Raw genomic sequence first — 19,712 nt, forward strand, 5'->3', positions numbered from 1 at the left:
CAAAGAAACAATTAGAAATGAATACATGTGGGGTGCCTGGGTGACTCAGTCGGTTAAGTGCTCAACTCTTGATTTTGGCTCAGGTCATGATCTCACAGTTCCTGAGGTCAAGCCTCATATTGGACTCTGGGCTGACAGCATGGAGCCTACTTGGGATTCTCTCTCTCCCCTTCACTCTGCCCCACCCCTGCTCATGCATGCTCACCCACTCTGTCTCTCTGTCAAAAATAAACATTAAAAAAAAAAAGAAATGAATACATATATACTTTAGAGAATTTATAAAAAAACAAAAAATAGGAAAAAATGTCTATTGCAACTTTTTCCCAGAAATAACCAATAGTAACATTTTAATGTAATTAATCTTCATGTTGTTTTCCTTTAATGGGTACTATTGTTTTTAATAAAATTGAGTATTTTATATATTACCATGTACTCTTTATTTTTTCTTCATGTCTTCTTTACCTTTTGCCTTTATCATTAACATTTCCCAGGTCTAAATGTATTTTGAAAAGAGTATTTCCAGTGACTGCATATTATTCTATTCTAAGGTTTGACCATAACTGGCATACCATTGTTTTGTTGAGGATATTAATGTTTACTTTTTACTACTGTGTAACTTTACTACTTGGAGTACTTCTTACATTTTTTTTTGCAGTAAATCTTTAAATTTTTAATTCGTTCTTTAGAAGAGAACCTTCAGGATTTGTCCATTTAAAGAAAATGAGTACCTTTAACACTTGATTAAAATTAGTTTGCCTCCCAGAAAAGTTTCCTTACATTGCTCTTTCACCAAGAAACGGGGTGCATGGAAACATGGGGTGTAATGCCAGTATCTTTGCCATCTTGAAAATATTTTGTTACGTAAGTACGTAATCATTTTTAATTAATTGTTTCCATAAGCAATTTTCTAAAACATTCTTTTGATTGTTACATATTATATACTTACATACTGAAAATTGTCTTTTTAATAGAAGTTCTTGATTGAAAGGGAAATACCGTGCAATTGAGATCTTGTTTTATAATCAGTCCTTTGACATTTTGGTGTTCGTAATTCAGGACTATTCCACTATCTCCCACACCCTACATCCTCTGTGAAAGTACTGCTATAAAGCTAAGATAAATTTGGGACAGTACTATTTATTCTTGATTTCTGTTACATATTTTTTATCACCACTACTTTATTCAGAGAGTGTAGTTAGGTAAGGAGATTATGTGTGTTCTGTATCTGTGGATCCTTCTGTTGACATGACCCTTATTTAAAACTAGTGGAATAAAATATAAATTGACTCAAGAATGTAAATGACTGTTTCTGTTCTTAAATGATGATAACAATTTAAAGGGACACCATATTTTTGTTGGAAGCAGATACTAAGTCCATTGTAACTCCTGCTGAGATAGTAGGGTGCCCTTATCATTGTTTTATCAGTTCTGAATCACATCATACATACTTACCTAGTCTTGGGTCACCCATGCTAAATGGATATCTGATGGTAAAAGGCAATACTTGGAAAGGACACTTAACACTTTCTCAGCTCTTCAAAAGTTATTTAAAAATGTATCCTCTATCCTCAGGAAAAGCATTGATTATTAAGGATGGATATTTTCTTTTGTGGCCAGAAACAACAGGAATCATAATGGAAGTTTCTGTAACTCTCAAATGAACGTTGTCAGGACAAGGATTTTCCTAATTTCCCTCCCTTGAAACAAAGTCCAGCAAAACTTGGCTTGGGAATCTGTCAAACTCTGTTATCACCCATACTATACAAAGTTATAGCCATAGTAGGTGAGAACATCTTTTTCAGTCATAAAATAAAATACATTTTTTATATTCTTATTTCTAATGAATAAGACTTTAATATAGTGAAACACTTTTTTGAAGTGTTTTTAACTAAAACCTTATGTTCTTAAGGAATCTTCTTTTCTTTACCTAAATCTTTCATGATTCCTATTCATTAAAAATATTTGCTGAATAGGAGCACGTGAGTGGCTCAGTTGGTTCAGCATCTGACGTCGGCTTAGGTTATGATCTCATGGTTCGTAAGTTCGAGCCCCTCGTTGGGCTCTGTGCTAACAGTCAGCTTGGAGTCCAGAGCCTGCTTCAGATTCTGTGTCCCCCTCTCTCTCTGCCCCTTCCCCACTTGTGCTCTCTTTCTCTCTCAAAAATAAGTAAACGTTAAAAAAAATAACATTAAAAAAATATTTGCTAAATAATATAGTACCTGTACTATTAATTATATTCATGTCTCTTATTCCCTGCTAACCTGTAAACTTGAAAAAAGGCATCCTACCGTATTGAACAACAGCATAGACTATGCAACCAGGCCACCTAGGTTCAATCAGATTTTCCACATAGTAGCTCTGTGACCTTACTCAAGTTCCTCAACTGTCCCTTGCTTCAATTTCCTCATCGTATTTAGAAAAATATTCTCTTAAGTAAGCTTGACACCCACTGTGGGCTTGAGCTCTGATCCCGAGATTAAGAGTTGCACACTCTAAAGACTGAGCCAGCCAGGCACCCCCCTCCTCATCTATAAAGTGCTGATGATAATAATAACCTATCTCTTAGGATTATTATAAAGTTAAAGTAAGTTAATGTACATAAAGAGTTTAGAATAGCTTTTGGCAGAGAGTAAGAGCTATATAAATGTTTGTTATTAGTGTCATTCATTTTTATCCTTAGCACTAAGCAAATTGTTTGCACGTAATGTGTAATTAGTATATGATTTTTGTAATGAATGATACATTCTCTCAGGCTTGTCCTTTATCTTGCTTGTTGCATAATTAATTAAATACTAATTTTGGAACCAAAGAAATGTTGGAGTAGAGGTGGGAGATAACTTCTGACATCTATTAGACTCCCTTGAAACTCAGTGGTAATATCAAGATTACATCAGTTTAAAAAAACTAGTTTTCCTGACATCAGCATTCATGGGTACCTTTATAATTATTTCATAATTACCAGTCTGCCCCTTGGGATAACTTTCAGGCTTTTGCTAATTTTCAAAGCAATTAAAATTTTAAAGTACATGGGACTATACAAAAGTTGGTATTTATTATTAGCTTAATATTTTGTTAGATTTATAGCCTGTTCTTCCTTCCCTTTCAACATTGCTACTATTTTACAATTTTGTCTTCTTTCAAAAAGATTTAACATATTTATTTTTCCAATTCATATGTTTTTATCTAAGAGATAGGCATCCCTCTCTGACTTAGTAAACACTGTGTATAAAGCAGCAGATTGCACAAAACTAAAGCACATGTAAAAAGCCATTCTGCTTTCTAATGAAAGTGCAGAATGCAGCTATAATAAAATGTATTTATACCAGTGATGCTCAAACCTGACTGATTATCAGAATCACCTTGGGGGTCTTAAAAATACACACACACACACACACACACACACACACACAAAACAAAACATATGTATTCTTAGACCCATGAAGCCCTATTTAGGAGAAGGAAGGAAGCATGGTAGAGATTTGTATTAAAAACTTCCCCAGGCCTTCTTAGAAAATTATATGAATATTCAGGTTTGGGAACAGATGATTTATGTTACCACTGGAAAGAGATTTGTTAGACATAGTAACCAAGAGGCAGAAATAGCATCTGCTAACAAGGTAATAATTATAATCATGAATATCTAATATCTGTTAGATTTTGCTACTCCATTATCCCCTTGGGAAGAGACAAATAAAAGATAATAGTCTTTTTTCTTTTCTTTAATTAAAAAAACACCAGTCTTTAATACATATTAACTTCCCACACTTCTAAGCTATTTCTGATCCTGAATTCTTCAACGAACATGGAGAAGACAACACAAGAGCTTCTTTTTCTTTCTTCTCTTCTTTCTTCATTTCTGTTTCTCTTTTTCCTTTTATCTTTCCTTTCCTTTCTTCTTTTCTCTAGCTGGATGATTTATAACACTTTAGAAAATTTTCCTGACTGGAAGAGGGCCAATGTGAATGAACTCTTGTCTTGGGCGTGGAAGGAAAGAAGATTCTGAGCGTGGACCCTGACTTCCAGGAAGACTGTGGCTCACATCTCCTAAGTGCTCCACTCTTCCCTTAGTGTCCAGACTAGAGTGGGGTGGGAAAGTAGAAAAGAGAGGAATCAAGAAGGTGGTGGAAAACTGAAGCAAAGCTGTAATTTATTTATTCTCTAAGTAAATTTCATTAAGTGTAAATATTCCTTAACCTTAATGTCCACTACTGTATGGACAGCTTCTGTGAAAACATTTGTTGCATTAGGTATTTTACGGTGAATATTGTAATGCAGTCAACAAAATATCATTTAGCAGGTCTGCTAATCAACATTTTAAATATATCATTATTGTTAATTTTTATGTACTGTAATGGAATTTGACCTACATTAGAATGGTTTTTACAATTTTTCTCATTAAACAATTTTTTTGAAATAGTGTTTGTCCTTCTAAAGTATGCCAATTTTGAAACATAGAATTGACAGAAATCTTTAAGCTACTTGGTTTTTTTTGTTTGTTTTACCTTGTATAAGAGAAAAAAAATATTAATTTGAGAGTGCATTCTGAATTATGCCATTAACCTATAAATTAAAACCTATAATTTAAAAAATAAAAGGGGTGCCTGGGTGGCTCAGTTGGTTGAGCATATGACTTTGGCTCAGGTCGTGATCTCACAGTTTGTAAGTTCGAGCCCTCCATCTGGCTCGGTGCTGTCAGCACAGAGCCTGCTTCGGATCCTCTGCCCCCCCACCCCCAACCCCTCCCCTGCTCACGCTCTCTCAAAAATAAATAAACATGAAAAAATATGTATATGAATAATTTTTTCAGTAATACCCCACCACACTTAAAATTGTCTAAAATATTTTGAGATGGGAAGAGATTAACTTTGGTTTCTAAGTGTTTATCTTTGGATAGTTCCTACCAAATTTCTATATTAGAAGTAGTAGAAGGCCAGAGAGTGAATATTGAATATCATTTCCTTGACTTAAAAGTTTTTAATGAACACTACTTAAGTTGGTTTTATATGCTAAAATGTATGTATGAAATACCATGATTATTTATTTTCTAGTTGAATATTTTACTTAGTTATTACTCAAAGCAGAATGAGCCAAGGACAGGAATCGTTTAAGAGAAAAGTGTTTCCTGCTAATTCAAACTTGCATACTATCTGAGGAAAAGAAATATATGCTTGTATTTTACTTCTCTAGTCTCACATTAATTCCTGTTGTTCTCATGACAGCTCTCTGTTGATGTGATCACTCCAGGGTTTTGTGCGTTTCAGATCTCCCTTATTTCCACTATTTCTTAAATCCCATTTTATGTATTTTTTTCAAATAAACTATCAGAAGTTGGCGTTGGTATTTCCGGGATGGGAGAAAGTTATTACTGCTGAACATAGAAATAATTTGATTATATAGATTAAAGAAAAGTCAATCTATTATAATTACTGTAAAGAAGCTATTTCATTTTGGGGCTATGTTTATTAGTCTTGTTTTACTCTAGATAAGATGAACTTGGATAAAAGATTCTTTATTTGAACTGTGATAGCTAACCAAAAGGTAAAGATAAAGGCAGATAATAAATCTGAAACATTTGATTTAAATGACCAGACTTTTTACACACTGTTGAGAATTAAATAGTTTATCATGCTTATGTTTGTCTTCAGGTCTTTTTTGTTTTTAACTTTTAAAAAATGCTTTTATTTATTTTAATGAGTGAGAGAGAGTGCTCATGTGCGTGCGTGTCCGGGCACACAAGTGGGGAAGGGGCAGAGAGGGAGGCACAGAATCTGAAGCAGGGTTTGAGCTGTTAAGACAGAGCCCAATGTGGCGCTCAGATTTGTGAACCATGACATCATGGCCTTCAGTCAGACGCTTACCCGACTAAACCACCCAGGTGGCCCCCATCTTTTTTTTCTTTTTAATGTTTAATTTTTGAGAGAGAGAGAATGAATGAATGAATGAATCTGAAGCAGGCTCCAGGCCTTGAGCTGTTAGCACAGAGCCCAACCAGGGCTCAAACTCACAAACCATGAGATCATGTCCTGAGTCAGAGCTGGACTCTTAACTGACTGAGCCACCCAGGCGTCCCTGTCTTCAAGGTCTTCAACTTTGATAGAAGTTGGAAGCTTTTGGGATAGATTATATAGAAAGTAAATCTGACTTCAAGATTTAGTTCCTTCTTGTTAACTTACTGTTTTAAATCCTAAGTATCTAGAGCTGTGGCTTTGTGATACACCAAGTGTATCTTTGTGAGTTGCTCTGTAGAGATTGGGAAAGCAAGATAGTAGTAGTTGCCTTTGCTTACAGTGTTTTTTTATTTCTCACAACATTCCAAACTTTGGTTTATTTTAGGAGGCCCAAGGGTTTATCTTTTTATTTTTTATTAAAAACTTTTTTTAATGTTTTTATTTATTTTTGAAGGAGAGAGAGAGACAGAGCATGAGTGGGGGAGGAGCAGAGAGAGAGGGAGACACAGAATTCGAAGCAGGCTCCAGGCTGTAAGCTGTCAGCACAGAGCCTGATGCGGGGTTCGAACCCACAAACTGAAGCCGAAGCCAGACGCTCAACCAACTGAGCCACCCAGGCGCCCCTTTATTTTTTATTTTAAATGTTTGTTTATTTTTGAGAGAGCACAGAGTGGAGGAGGGCAGAGAAAGGGAGACAGAGGATCCAAAGCAGGCTCCGCGCTGACTGCAGAGAGCCCAGTGTGAGGCTCAAACTCAGGAACACGAGATCGTGACTTGAGCTGAAGTCGGTTGCTTAACCAACTGAGCCACCCAGGTGCCCCTATCTTTTTATTTTAAAAAAATTGCTAAGAATTATTATATATCTTAGGGATTCTCATATAATATTATCACCTGATAAGTAAAAAGTGAAATATTTTATTTCATGCCAGATTATCTAGATACCTTTGAAATACATAGCAGCCAAGGATAATTTAAGTTTCACAAGTTATACTCCAGTGCATTTTCCTACTGTTTTTTTTCTAAACAACAAATCTGTAATTCATGTGATAATCCTTGATGTTTACTAATAGAAAACTATAATGGTTTGGATAAATCCAAAATGTCATTTAATAAGAAAGGATAATGTGGGCATTTATATTTAAAAGCAGTTTTATTCTGTATTCTGAAAAGAGTAAAAGGCTAATTATGCTTCTCCCAATTAATAAGTTAGCCCTGCAACTTCAAAATTCAGTAGAAGTCCTTGTTTTATGAGGAATATTTTCATTTTCTCAAAGTTTTTGGTTTTGTAAAGATTTAAGACTTTTTAATTCTAAGTTTTTTAAATTTCTCAGGATTTTTAAGATCTGAGAACTGTGTTTTCCTTTATTAGTGGAAAGGATGAGTTATTGTCAGCAAAACAAATTGTAGGATCCCTTCTAGGGATCTCAGTGGTCATTATTGTTAAGGGAAAGCCTGGTTACCCTGTAGATTTTTACACTCTCCATCAGAGTCCTCACCATGTTTAAAAATAAGGTTCAGTCTTTCTATAGTGAAGATGCAGAATGAAGAAAACTACATAATTTTGACCAGAGTTGAGATTGTTTTCTATGCATTAGGGGCATGCTTTTACTTACTTTTCCTTTTTATCTTCTGCTTTCCAAATCATCATTTTAGGGATATGAAGAAAAAAATCACTTCTCAAGGGTTATTTTGGTTTTTGGTTAAGTCTTTGTTTAACTCTAGTATTAACTTTACTCTCCCTCCCCCATTTGTTATAACTAATGGGGTGAAAGAGTTTTGTTTTTTGGTACTAGTAATAGTAAATAGTATTTTTTCTATTGGATGAGATTTATCAAAAAGATAAGTTACTTTTAAGCTTGTGTATGTCTTGTGGGTTTTTTTAGGTGTAAAGATTTGCATCAAGCTGAGTTATTGAGAGTGAAACTATTCGCTGTGAATAGGTGTGAATAAACCCTTAGGAAGAAATTCTCTCACCCAGTTTAGGTGCCATGCATGGTTCTACTATGTGATAGATAAGTGGCAATTACTTTTTAGAATAAGCATGAGGTTTTGGTTCTTTGCGTGAACATTTGCATTTGAATTATTCAATTTTCTCTTACGCTTGCTAAAATATACAAGTGATATATCAGAAGACTCAAAACCAATCAAAATAACCACAGCTTTCCCTCTGTGCTTGTTGTGATGCCTGACCGAGGATAAACTTAGCTTCTGCATTTAGGGCCTCTAGATCCAGTTAGGTCTTACTCAGGAGGCCCGTAATGACTTTCTTTCATCCCTTCATCGTCTCTACTGTGGAATGTTACATTTTTCTTCATTAATAGAGAACTTTTAGAAAATAGAGAATTGAGAAAATTGACCTGTAATTGTAGCATGTAAACAGAACAGCAGTTAATGTTTTGATGTTTGTCCTTCCAGTCTTCGGCCTATATTTCTTAAATAGTTTTACATTATAAACATATCTTGTATTTAGCTTTTTACACCTAAGCATTTTCTCTCTTTACATCATAATGTTAGTGGAAGGCATTTACATTTATTATGAATTACTGTTTGTCTTTTATTATTAAACATTTAGGCTGCCTCTTAAGTTTTTCATAGTTATAAGTTCATAATGTTTTGGGGCGTATTGTTTTTCCCCTTTTCTCTTGCAGTATTTGTAATACAAAATCCTGTAAGTGAGGGAAAAACTAGATGAAAGGGTTCAGAATATTTTTTAGCTTTTGATATCTACCGTTATTTTGATTTCCAGAAAAACAGAGCAGTTTTTACACAGTAGTTCCTCTTAACCGTGACAGGCACTGATGGTCTGGGATGGGGCGATGAAGGTAAGAGCTGACGAGGTGAGAAGAGGGACATGAGGTGTATCTGAGTTTTAGTTATAAACCTTGGTTGCTAGCTGTGACACCTTAGAAAAATTCCTTATCCTTTTTGAGTCTACTTCCTCATTTTTGTAGTGGGTTAATACGAATATTTAAATACTGTAAAGTGTTGTTAGGAAGCAGATGACATTATGCATATGAAACACTCATACATGGTAGCTTTTCAGTAAATGGTAGTACTGCTAGTAATAAATTAATATGTAAAAGTTAGAAAACTAACATTTGAGCATCTCCCCTGTCCTCCTATCTTAGTATTTTGCATAAGTTATGCAAATCTATTCCAGGTATATTTCCAGGTAGAAGGAACAGCAGGTACAAAAGCTTAAGAGTCTGAAAGAGCCCTGTGTGTTTGGAGCTGCTAGGATGTAACAGGACTAGTGGGAGATGAAACACGAAATGGTAGATGAAGAACAATTTTTTTTTTAAGGGTCATTCTAGACTGTGTTAAGAACCTTGAACTTTTTCTGTGCAACTATATAAAGGACTTTAAGAAAAGTGATTGACTTCAACTTTTGATTAGTGGTTTTAGTTTAATTAACAGAAAAACAGATGTGGTAGGCAAGAGTACAAAGGCACTGGTGATGGAGCTTCACCTTGGTCCAAGAATTTGGGAGATATATTTGAAGTTAAATTTGCAGGATCTACTATTTCTTTAAAGGGATGAAGACTTATAGCAGTTAATTAACTTTTTGCATGTAGGTAAGTCACCTAACTTATCTGAGTTTCATTTCCCTCTTTTTAAATTATTTTTATTTTAATGTTTATTCATTTTTGAGAGAGAGAGAGACACAGAGTGTAAGTGGGGAGGGGCAGAGAGAGAGGGAGACACAGAATCCGGAAGCAGGCTCCAGGCTCTGAGCTGTCAGCACGGAGCCCGATGCGGGCTTGAACTCCCAAACCATGAGATCATGACCTGAGCTGAAGTCGGATGCTCAACTGACTGAGCCACCCAGGTGCCCCAGTTTCCCTCTTAAATTTGAAGGGGTTGTAGACCAGATTTCTGTTGCCCAGTGGCCATATGTAAACCCAACTTACATGCTTATCGTTAGACCCTATAGTTTACATGTAGGTCCACTCATGAGAACATTGTCTGAGAAACTCCTTGGTTTGCATTATTTCTCTCTTGATTCAGCTTCTAAACTCACAGATGGTATAACTGCCTCTACTTCTGGGGTGTGCACTAGCCCCCAGCAGAGAATCCCTCTGCCAGTTAGACATAACTTACCTTAGACGAGAAACTTTCCTGATGTTGAAAACATGCGGAAACAAGCTTTGTAGGGGGAATTTTTTTAGATGTTTTTTAGAAATCCTTATTGAACAAATTGTAACGCCTTTCAAGGACTGTACTTCTCAATATGACTATTTTACAAATAACAGTGGCAAGAAAAAAAACAGTTCATTTTTTTAAATCTCTCTAAAATTTGAACATTTTTTGTTCCCATATTCTTTACTAATTTACTCTTATTGTAATGTTTCTAATACTGTTAATTACTGCTTTATGTTTTGCGTTGATTTTGGCAACTTCACATTGTTAGTAAGTGTTCAGATAGACTCTTAATTACCACAGGTTAATGGGAAGTTATTGTTTGGATTTATATTGCATCTTAATAACATCTGCTCCTCTCATGTTCCTCTAATGAAAAGCTTCGGTTCTAATAACTTAGTATTTTGAAGGATTATTATGAGATAGGAAAAATAATAGACTGATGCTTTTTTCCCTAACACTGCTGTGAAGTTTTGATTGTACAACTTAACCTACATGTAAAATGGAAGCATCGATGCAGTAGCATCCCCATTTTCTAACTGTGCAACTGTAGCCTTGCATTTTAGCTCTGTGAATGTTGAAATACTAAAAGAAATAGAATGGATGGTAATTCTAACACTTCAGACTAGTTCTTAGTTGATGCGATTGACTAGTTTTACTGGACTGAATTCTTTTTTTAAAGCTCCTTATTAAATATGTGTGTTAATTAGATTAGCGATTGCTTAGTTGCTTCCTCTTAATGGTCCTTTGGGACCCTTTGCTTTGTCTCATACAAATCAAATTTGTCCAGTAAAAATTTGGAATTCATGTAACCTACCCCACAAGGTTTTTTTAGGATGTTCTTTGACCCACTAAAAGCATATGAAAAAGTTTGCCTGTCCCTGTGATTATTTTTCTAGAGAGCTTATTGCTTTTATTAGATTTCTAAAGGGGATCAAAATATTAATGATTAAAAATGAGTGCTATGAAATGTAGTCTGGCAAGTTGGCTTGATAAGGCTATGCATTAAATTGTACTAGCAATACCAATTACTAAAAATTATATTAGTTTTCTGTTCTTGATTTGAAGTTTAGTTTTTATATAGCTTCGCAAACTTAAAATGAAACAAAGAAGTCACAGAGTAAGTGTATTAGAAGTTCTTTATTTTAATCCTTTCATTTTTTCTTCTATTACTTCCACTCTAGATTTATGTTACCTAAGAGAGTGAGAAACTTAACCAAATCACTCTGCCTCGGTTTGCTTTGTCACCTTTTTTTTTTTTTTAATTTTTTTTGATTTAACTTTATTTTTTATTTTTTAAAATTTATATCCAAATTAGTTAGTATATAGTGAAGCAATGATTTCAGTAGATTCCTTAATGCCCCTTACCCATTTAGCCCATACCCCCTCCCACAACCCCTCCAGCAACCCTCAGTTTGTTCTCTGTATTTAAGAGTCTTTTCTGTTTTGTCCCCCTCCCTGTTTTTATATTATTTTTGCTTCCCTTCCCTTATGTTCATCTGTTTTGTCTCTTTAAAAGTCCTCATATGAGTGCAGTCATGTGATTTTTGTCTTTCTCTGACTAATTTCACTTAGCATAACACCCTCCATTTCCATCCACGTAGTTGCAAATGGCAAGATTTCATTCTTTTTGATTGCTGAGTAATACTCCATTGTGTATATATACCACATTTTCTTTATCCATTCATCCGTCGGTGGACATTTGGGCTTTTATAAAAAGGTCTCACAGACCACGAGATCCTGACATGAGCTGAAGTCAGAAGCAACTGAGCCTCTGACTTCTGCTCAGCTCATGATCTCGTGGTTTGTGAGTTCGAGCCCGGCGTCGGGCTCTGTGCTGACAGCTTAGAGCCTGGAGCCTGCTTCAGATTCTGTGTGTTTGTGTGTGTGTGTGTCTCTCTCTCTGCCCCTCCCCTGCTCACTCTTTCTCTCAAAAATAAGATAAACATTAAAAAATTAAAAAAAAAAAAACAGAGATTAAACGTAGTTGCCAGAGGTGAAGTGGGTGGGGGATGGGTGAAAGACATAAAGGGGATTAAGAGTATGCGTATTGTGAACACTGAGTAATATATAGAATTGATGAATCACTATATTGTATACCTGAATCTAATATAACACTGTTATGTTAATTACACTTCAGTTAAAAAAATTTAAAAATTTAAAAAAGTCTCATGAATTCCTATTCTAACAAAATACACATTAAAAAGAAAAAATAACTCCGTAATAATTGCTGATAATCTGCATGTAATCTCACAAATAAAAAGGAATAAGAGGTAAATAGGATTATAAAAACACCTTTTTCCCATCTAAAAATATTAAATCTGTTTACGAAAAGAAGTTTCAATGGGGTTTATGTGTATCAGCTACCTTATTAAAGGTATGTTTTATGGGGTATGCCATGAGTTATTAGTATAACTTTGAATAGGTGTAAAACATGTTTAACTTTTAACATGAACTTTATGGGAGGAATTGTTTAGAGTAAAATATCCAAATTTGAAATAAAAGGAGTGCATCCATAATTGGTTTATTCTTTCTCACAGTTTGTTGATAATCAGTATGTCTGGTGGTAGATCTGAAAGTATTTATAGAGAATCTAAAGAAAGAATATGAAATAAAATTTTCATGTGATATGGGTAAGAAGTAGTAAAAAAAAAAAAAGGATGTAGAACTATTTAATTACAAATTTTCTTATAGTTTGCTTATAAATTTAATTATAATTTTTTATATTTCTATTTTTGTAAATGAAACATTATTGTAGTGTAAATAATTGTCTATTCTGCATTATCACCTGAGTGTTTGATGAATTAATCTTGAAAACAAGTTTCTTGGGAAACTTAGTAAGTCAATTGTTAAGAAAATATATTCAGTAACAGTACATTTTGCATGATCAGTTACACATGCTAATTTGCAATAAGATTCTTTGTGGTATTTTCTGTTGTCCTATCTTCAAGTTCACGTATTCTTCCCTCAGATTTGTCAAGTCTGCTGATCATACCATTAAAGGCATTGTTCGTTCTGTTACTATGTTTTTGGTTTCTACGATTTGTTTGATTCCTTCTCATAGTTTAAGTCTCTTTGCTGAAATTATCTGATCTTACACATTTTCTACCTTTTTCATTGGACTCTTTTCTTTAATGCACTGATGATAGTTATTTTCACATAGTGCCAACATCTGTGTCATACTGAATTTAGTTTAATGATTGCTTTGTCTCCTCAGATTGGTTTTCCCTGAATGCCTTGTCATATTTGGTTAAAAGCCATGCATTGTGTGTGACAGTAGGTACTGAGGGAAATATTTTTTATGCTGTGGGTGAGCCTGCTTTTCATTCTCACAGACTTCATTGTGGGGGTTGTGTTAATGTAGTCATGATTGAGGTTGTTTTGAAGTTTGTTGTTGCTATGATTACCCTCAGAGCACCATATTCTCGTGATACTTTGTGTGTAGAATATTGGCTGCTTTGCCAGAGGATTTTTCTCAGTGTGTTCTCTGCTGAGGTTTTGGTCTGCTCTTTGCATTGTTTCCCGGAACAAATCTGTCTCTTGTAGTAATCCTTGCTATATTCCTTTTTAATCTTATTTCTTAGTGCTTGTTTATGTGGTGGGGTGGTTATGAGAGGAAGGACATTCTTTGAAGTTTGGATTAATCCTCAGTCCAAGTTTGGTCCTATGAACCTAGGTCTTGGAGTTGTGGACTTCACAGTTCTTTCTGCCCATCTTCTAAATGTCATGCTAGCATATGTTTCTGACCTTCCCCTGAGAGTAAAACACTTTGTTTTCTGTTCCTCTCCCTCAACTGCAGTTACTTTCTACCAGTGCCCTCAGACCACCCCTCCTCCCCATCCATTTCTCTACAGACTAATGCTTTTGTTCTTTAGAGGACATAGTAGGTGGGTATCTGACAAATCTGAGGGGAGAATACGTGACCTTGAAGATAGGACAACAGAAAATACCACAAAGAATCTTATTGCAAATTAGCATGTGTAACTGATCATGCAAAATGTACTGTTACTGTATGTATTTTCTTAACAATGGCTTTAGGAAATGGTTGTGTTTCCAAGATTTTAGAAAAGTTTGGAAGAGCATACTGCACCCATCTCCCAGTGTTTATGGCTGCAGGGGCCTCATACTTTTGTACTAGCCACCTTGTAGCATTTTGTTAAACGCTAACTTAATCTTCCCATGGCTTATCCAGCTATTTCTGTTTCAGGTAAGCAAATACAGTAAAACCATGGTTTGTGTGCATAATTCCTTCTGGAAACATGCTTGTAATCCAAAGCACTTGTATATCAAAGCGAATTTCCCCATAAGAAATAATGGAAACTCAGATGATTTGTTCTACAACCTAAAAATATTCATATAAACAGGATTAAATACTGTAATATAAGACAAAATAATAAAATACAAAATAGTAAGAATAAACAAATTAACCTGCACTTACCTTTGAAAACCTTTGTGGCTGGTATGAGGGAGACAAAAGAGAGGAGGGTTATTGTGTAGGACGACTTCCACTATCACTAACGGAATCACTGCTATCTACTGGCTCATTGGAATCTTTCTGCGTGGGGGCCACTGTATACGCTCGCATGGATGTTGACTACAGTACCGTATTAATCAATTCTTGTCATATGCTGTATTTAATGTAACTGGCAATAAGGCAGCAGGGAAAAGGGTCTACATCTGCAGGCAGCCTGATCTGGAATGAAGCAAGGCATTCCTAAACTGACTCTTGTACAGAAAAGCAAGGGACTGTCCATAAGTGCTTTGAAGTGACAAAAAGTACACTACTGCCAGTTGTGGGCACCTTCCAACGTTCTGAAAAATCACTGATTTCTGCCAACCACCACAGCCTGAGACCAAGCATCTGAGCATGGGAAATGATCACCCACAATCCTGCAGACAGAGAGAGAGAGAGAGAGAGAAAGAACCATCAGCCCAGTTGTGATCATGTGACATTTGGTGTCAGGTCCTACTCATATCACAAGACCTCACTCGTTTATCAAGTTAAAATTTATTAAAAATGTTTGTTCGTCTTATGGAACACTTGCAGAACAAGTTGCTCGCATCCCAGGTTTTACCGTACTCTGGTATTCTCTCTCCATGCAGGCGCCAGTTTCTTCTGGTTTTAGATTGTTTCGCCTGTGATTCAGTTCTTTAATAGGTTCAAGAAATGTCATTAATTAGCAGTAGTTCAGCTTTTTTCTTGCAATCATAGGGGCATTGCTCTTTCCAGCTTTCTCCATCTCTAAGCTCAGCTCTCTAGTACTTGCATTACTTCTACAGATATATGGGGTTTTAACGTTCACTTTTAATTATCTTAGACTTCTTGCTATTTAAATTTGTGTATTGTCAGCATATTTCAGAACTATGTTAATAGTAATAGGCCTTTTATTTCTTATAACATTTTAGGGATAATTACCTTTTGCAAAATATGGTTTATAATGTATGTTCATCTATAATCACCCCTCCCCGCCATACCACATGTAGTCATTTAGTTGAGTGACAGAAGTAATCTCAATTACAAAAGACAATTCAGTATCTGAATTGTTAGTAGCAATGAAACCATTTATCTGAAATTTGTTTTCTAATGAAAGTCTCAAGACCTATTTAGCCAGGAACAAGAATTTTTGAAGTGTGAGGAAAATACTGATGGTATCTAGAAGTTGTGACGTGACAGGATCTTAACCATTAGGATTTTTAATTATTTAGTCTCAGATAAGGAAAGTTTCTAGGAAGTTTGCCAGGCTTCTTACATGTAGCTGACAGTTGTGAAGACACTTTTATGGCAATTTGGTATTTTACTTACGAGTCGAGGGAATTTCTGTGGAAGTTCAGACAATATAGACTGTTGCGGTGATTTACTACAACATGAAAAATGTTGGATTGTTTTCAGTTTTATTAAATGCAGTCCTATTCTTCAGTAATCCCTAAATTTAAAATCAAATGTACGTAAGTACAAAGTTTTGACTATTAAAGAATGGAGTCTTAGAAATGTAAAAACAAGTTTTGTGCATGTCCAAGCACAAATCTGATCTCATTTCCCTCTCAATTTTATTCCATATTCTGTTGTGTCCCCTGCTACTCTGTCATGTAGCACTGCTAGTTCAGGCTTTCATCATCCCCTGCCATTACCTAATAGTCCCAGGCTAATTTACCGGAGCTATTTAAAATGCTCAGTCATGTCCTGATGATTATAGAATAAAATATAAGCTTCTTTATGTGACATTTAACACCCTCCTTTATCAAGCCCCTACCCACTTCTTCAGCATGGTCACCTGCCACTTCCATAGGCACATTCTGCACTCTGGCAACACTGAACTGATTAAAGACCCTCAAACACCCCATCATGGTTTGTTTGTTTGTTTATTTGTTTATTAACCCTTGTGCCTTTGACCTTGCTGCTCACTGTGCCCACATGCCCTTTTCTTTCCTGTTTGTTACATATTAGAATGTCATTAGACAGGAAGTCTTTTAAGTACGGTGCTGAGTTTTGTAACTACACAAGTAGTAGAGTGTTGAGTAGATGACTACCATTAGATTTCCTTACCTTTTGGCCTTTGTAGAAATGAGTTCTATAACATGTCTAATGGGGTGTCCTTCAAACTTTTTGAATACTTCTGGTGACAAGGAGCTCCTGCTGCACAAGGAAGCCCATTATATTTTCCCGTGACTTCAAGTCTTACAATGTTGGCCCATAAGAACAGCTCTTACTTTTTCCCATCACCTCAGAAACGGTAAATATTTTAAAAAATGTGTAATATTTAAGAACCTGTAACTCCACATGCAGTAAAAGTCAACATCTTCTAGTTTTCTTTGTGTTAACCCACTCTTTACCTCAGTCTTATTGAATCCTTTGCAGGAATAACATCACTTGAAAATAGAGGTGAAGAGTTTGGGACACCTGGGTGGCTCTGTTGATAAAGCATCCAACTTCAGCTCCAGTTGTGATCTCACATTTCATGAGTTTGAGCCCTGCATTGGGCTCTCAGCACAGAGCCCGCTTTGGATCCTCTGGATCCTCTGTCCCCTTCTCACTCTGCTCCTCCCCCACTTGCGCGCACGCGCGTGCGCTCTCTCTCTCTCTCTCTCTCTCTCAAAAATAAACATTAAAAAAGAACAAGGAAATAGAGGTGAAGAGTTCAAATCTGCATTCTGTGAAGTTGTGCCCATGTCATGTATTTTCCTTTGGTATGGACTAGTTTAAAATGTGGGAAAGGGAGCATGAAGAAAAGAGAATAGGACATTTATTAGTACTCAGATTTTCATTTTATTTCATTTTATTTTAAATTTTCATAGATTCCCATTTATGAAATTAAGTTTTCTACTAAACTACTGTGAGCTACTTCTGTAGTTCGAATTCCAGTACGGATAACTGAGTAAATTTATATAGATTATGTAAAAGTATTAAAACAAGCTTTAGGTATATGATCATTTTCACTGAACTCAGAAGCCTCATTAGATTAAAAACTATTGTCCTGTTTATCTTGGTCTTGTTTTGGCCTTGGCATGGGATCAGGTAAATAGGCACTCAGTAATAGTTTTGTCGTTGTTGTTGTTGTTATTGTTGTTTGTTTTAACAAGTAAATCTTTCCTCTCCACTTCCCTCTCAACAACCTCTTAACCAATAGCAGAAAAATGCAGACTTCTCCTTTCTCTGAATTCAACATCTATAGACAGTTTTTAATATCTGTACTAGCGTTTTTTCAAAGTATGATCTTACTGATCATCTATTTCAGAATTATTAATTACCTGAGATTTGTATTAAAAATGCGAGTTTCTAGACCTCAGACTTATTAAGTTAGAGTTTCTGAGGGTGAGAGCCAGGCACATCCATTTTGTTGTTGTTGCTATTATATCTTTATGAAATGCATAGTTCTCTTCTTTCCTTTTATTAAGTAGCCTAGAATTACATGGGAGAAGCAGAGATCCCATCCCCAGCACATCCAGTCTTGATCCCACTGGAAATTTCTAGTAATGTTTATAATTTATAATAATGTTTATAATAATGTTCATATCTGGGAGGGTGGAAAGAGGTGTTCCAGCAGTGGCCACTACAGACCTGCGTTCTTCATTTCATAGGAGTCATTAGGTATTACTATCTTAAACCCTTCCAAGAGCAACATAAGGAGGCTTTCTAAGTTCCCAGGAAGTCAGTCACTTTGGAAGATGTTTTAAGGACCAACTCCAAGGGAAACATTGGGTAATAGGCTGGGATTCTTTCTGATTTCCTCAGTAACAAAAATGCAGTCTAGAAGATTCTTGTAGTGCTTGTAGCAAATCAAGATCTTAAAGCTGGAGTTAAAGACCTGTCTTTCAAAAGGTGGCAGTGGTGACAGCAGGGCATAGAGCTTTCGTGCCTTTTCTGGGCTCTGCGCTTGGTGTGGAGCCTGCTTAAGACTCTCTCCCTCTCCCTCTGCTCCTCCCCTGCTTGCATGCACATACTCTCCCTCTCTCAAAATACAATTTAAAAAAAAAAAAAAAAGTAAGTTTGCTCATTGCCCAGTACTATACCTTTTCTTGCCTGGAACTGTGTTCACATTGTTCGTAATAAATCTGTGTTGCCTTGCTCTCCCTCTCCCACTTACCTAAATCCTCTCATCCTTTCCCAGCCCCATCCCTACTTTTTTGTTCCTGTTAACCGTTTCATCTCTATGCTTTCTGGTTTCTAAGTTACTGATACACCTACAGAATGCATTTTGCCAGCTGCCATTCAAGTGTATTATTCTCTAATTGTACTTTATTTAGTGTTGCCCCTGTTTATTCCTTGCTTCTAGTTTGAGAGCAAAAAATACCAACATGTGCAGCTACTGTAATAAGAGCTACTTAGTGCTCTAGGAAAGAGTTAAGATAACGTTTAAGTCTACTTAAGCTAGGGAGCCTACTTTATGTTTTTTGTCAATTTTATAAGATCATGAATATGGTGACTGATATATTCAGATAGTCATACTGCAGTCAGCTGCCTTTTAATTGTAAAGAAATTTAGGTTATAGTGTTTTAATAACTGTCACTTATTTGGGCCTATAATATTCTGTTTCCTTTTTGGTTAGATGCTTTACTTGGTTTCTTTTGAGTCTTTAAAAATTCTGTGAAGCACCTAAAATTACCTGTTTTATTGTTGAAGAAATTGAGTCTCCAGGAAGGTGAAGCAGTGCTATGGCAGAACTGAAATGCAGTCTGGGGCCCCGTGTCTTACATTCATTGCTGTTTGTCATGTGTTATGTGGTAGCCCTGGAGCAGCACCGAACTCTCCAGACAGTTTTGCCAGAGTGTTCTGGAGGGTTGTGCAGATAGCACCCTTCAAAATGCACACTCGATGGTCAGAGGCCCTCCGTGGTATACACCAAGCAATTGTTTTCTGTCAGCTGTGTGATTGCAAGCACATTGTTCGTGAGCTTTATTCAGGAGAGCATCCAAGGTGCAGAGGTATTGATACGTGAGGGAAGTTGTGGGTGTCTGGAGATAATATTTGAGTTGTTGTGTGGCAAGGAAACTTAAGTTGATTAGGGCTGGATAATGAGAAGGGAGAAGAGTTTGGAAACCACTGGGAATGAAGGGAAGGTGGTGACTGATTTTTGGGGGGTATATCTCAATCCTCCTTTCCTTGTACATGTTCTTTACAACCTTTGT

General features: G+C 35.9%; 1 protein-coding gene across 4 annotated transcripts in view; it reads left to right on the forward strand.

Moving 5' to 3' along the window:
- COP1 (COP1 E3 ubiquitin ligase) overlaps positions 1 to 19,712 on the forward strand; it is a 252,752-nt gene that overhangs the window by 208,988 nt on the left and 24,052 nt on the right. Inside the window, exon 19 of one of the 4 annotated variants that reach the window (XM_027074266.2) lies at positions 3,907 to 5,510. The exons of the other annotated variants lie outside the window; for them this stretch is intronic. Coding sequence (XP_026930067.1) covers positions 3,907 to 3,921 — 15 coding nt within the window. The 3' untranslated portion in view covers positions 3,922 to 5,510. Of the gene's footprint in view, positions 1 to 3,906; positions 5,511 to 19,712 lie in introns of those variants that run through there. 4 annotated transcript variants of the gene reach the window in all.

This window comes from Acinonyx jubatus, chromosome E4 (genome assembly GCF_027475565.1).
Source record: "Acinonyx jubatus isolate Ajub_Pintada_27869175 chromosome E4, VMU_Ajub_asm_v1.0, whole genome shotgun sequence".
Classification (NCBI taxonomy): domain Eukaryota; kingdom Metazoa; phylum Chordata; class Mammalia; order Carnivora; family Felidae; genus Acinonyx; species Acinonyx jubatus.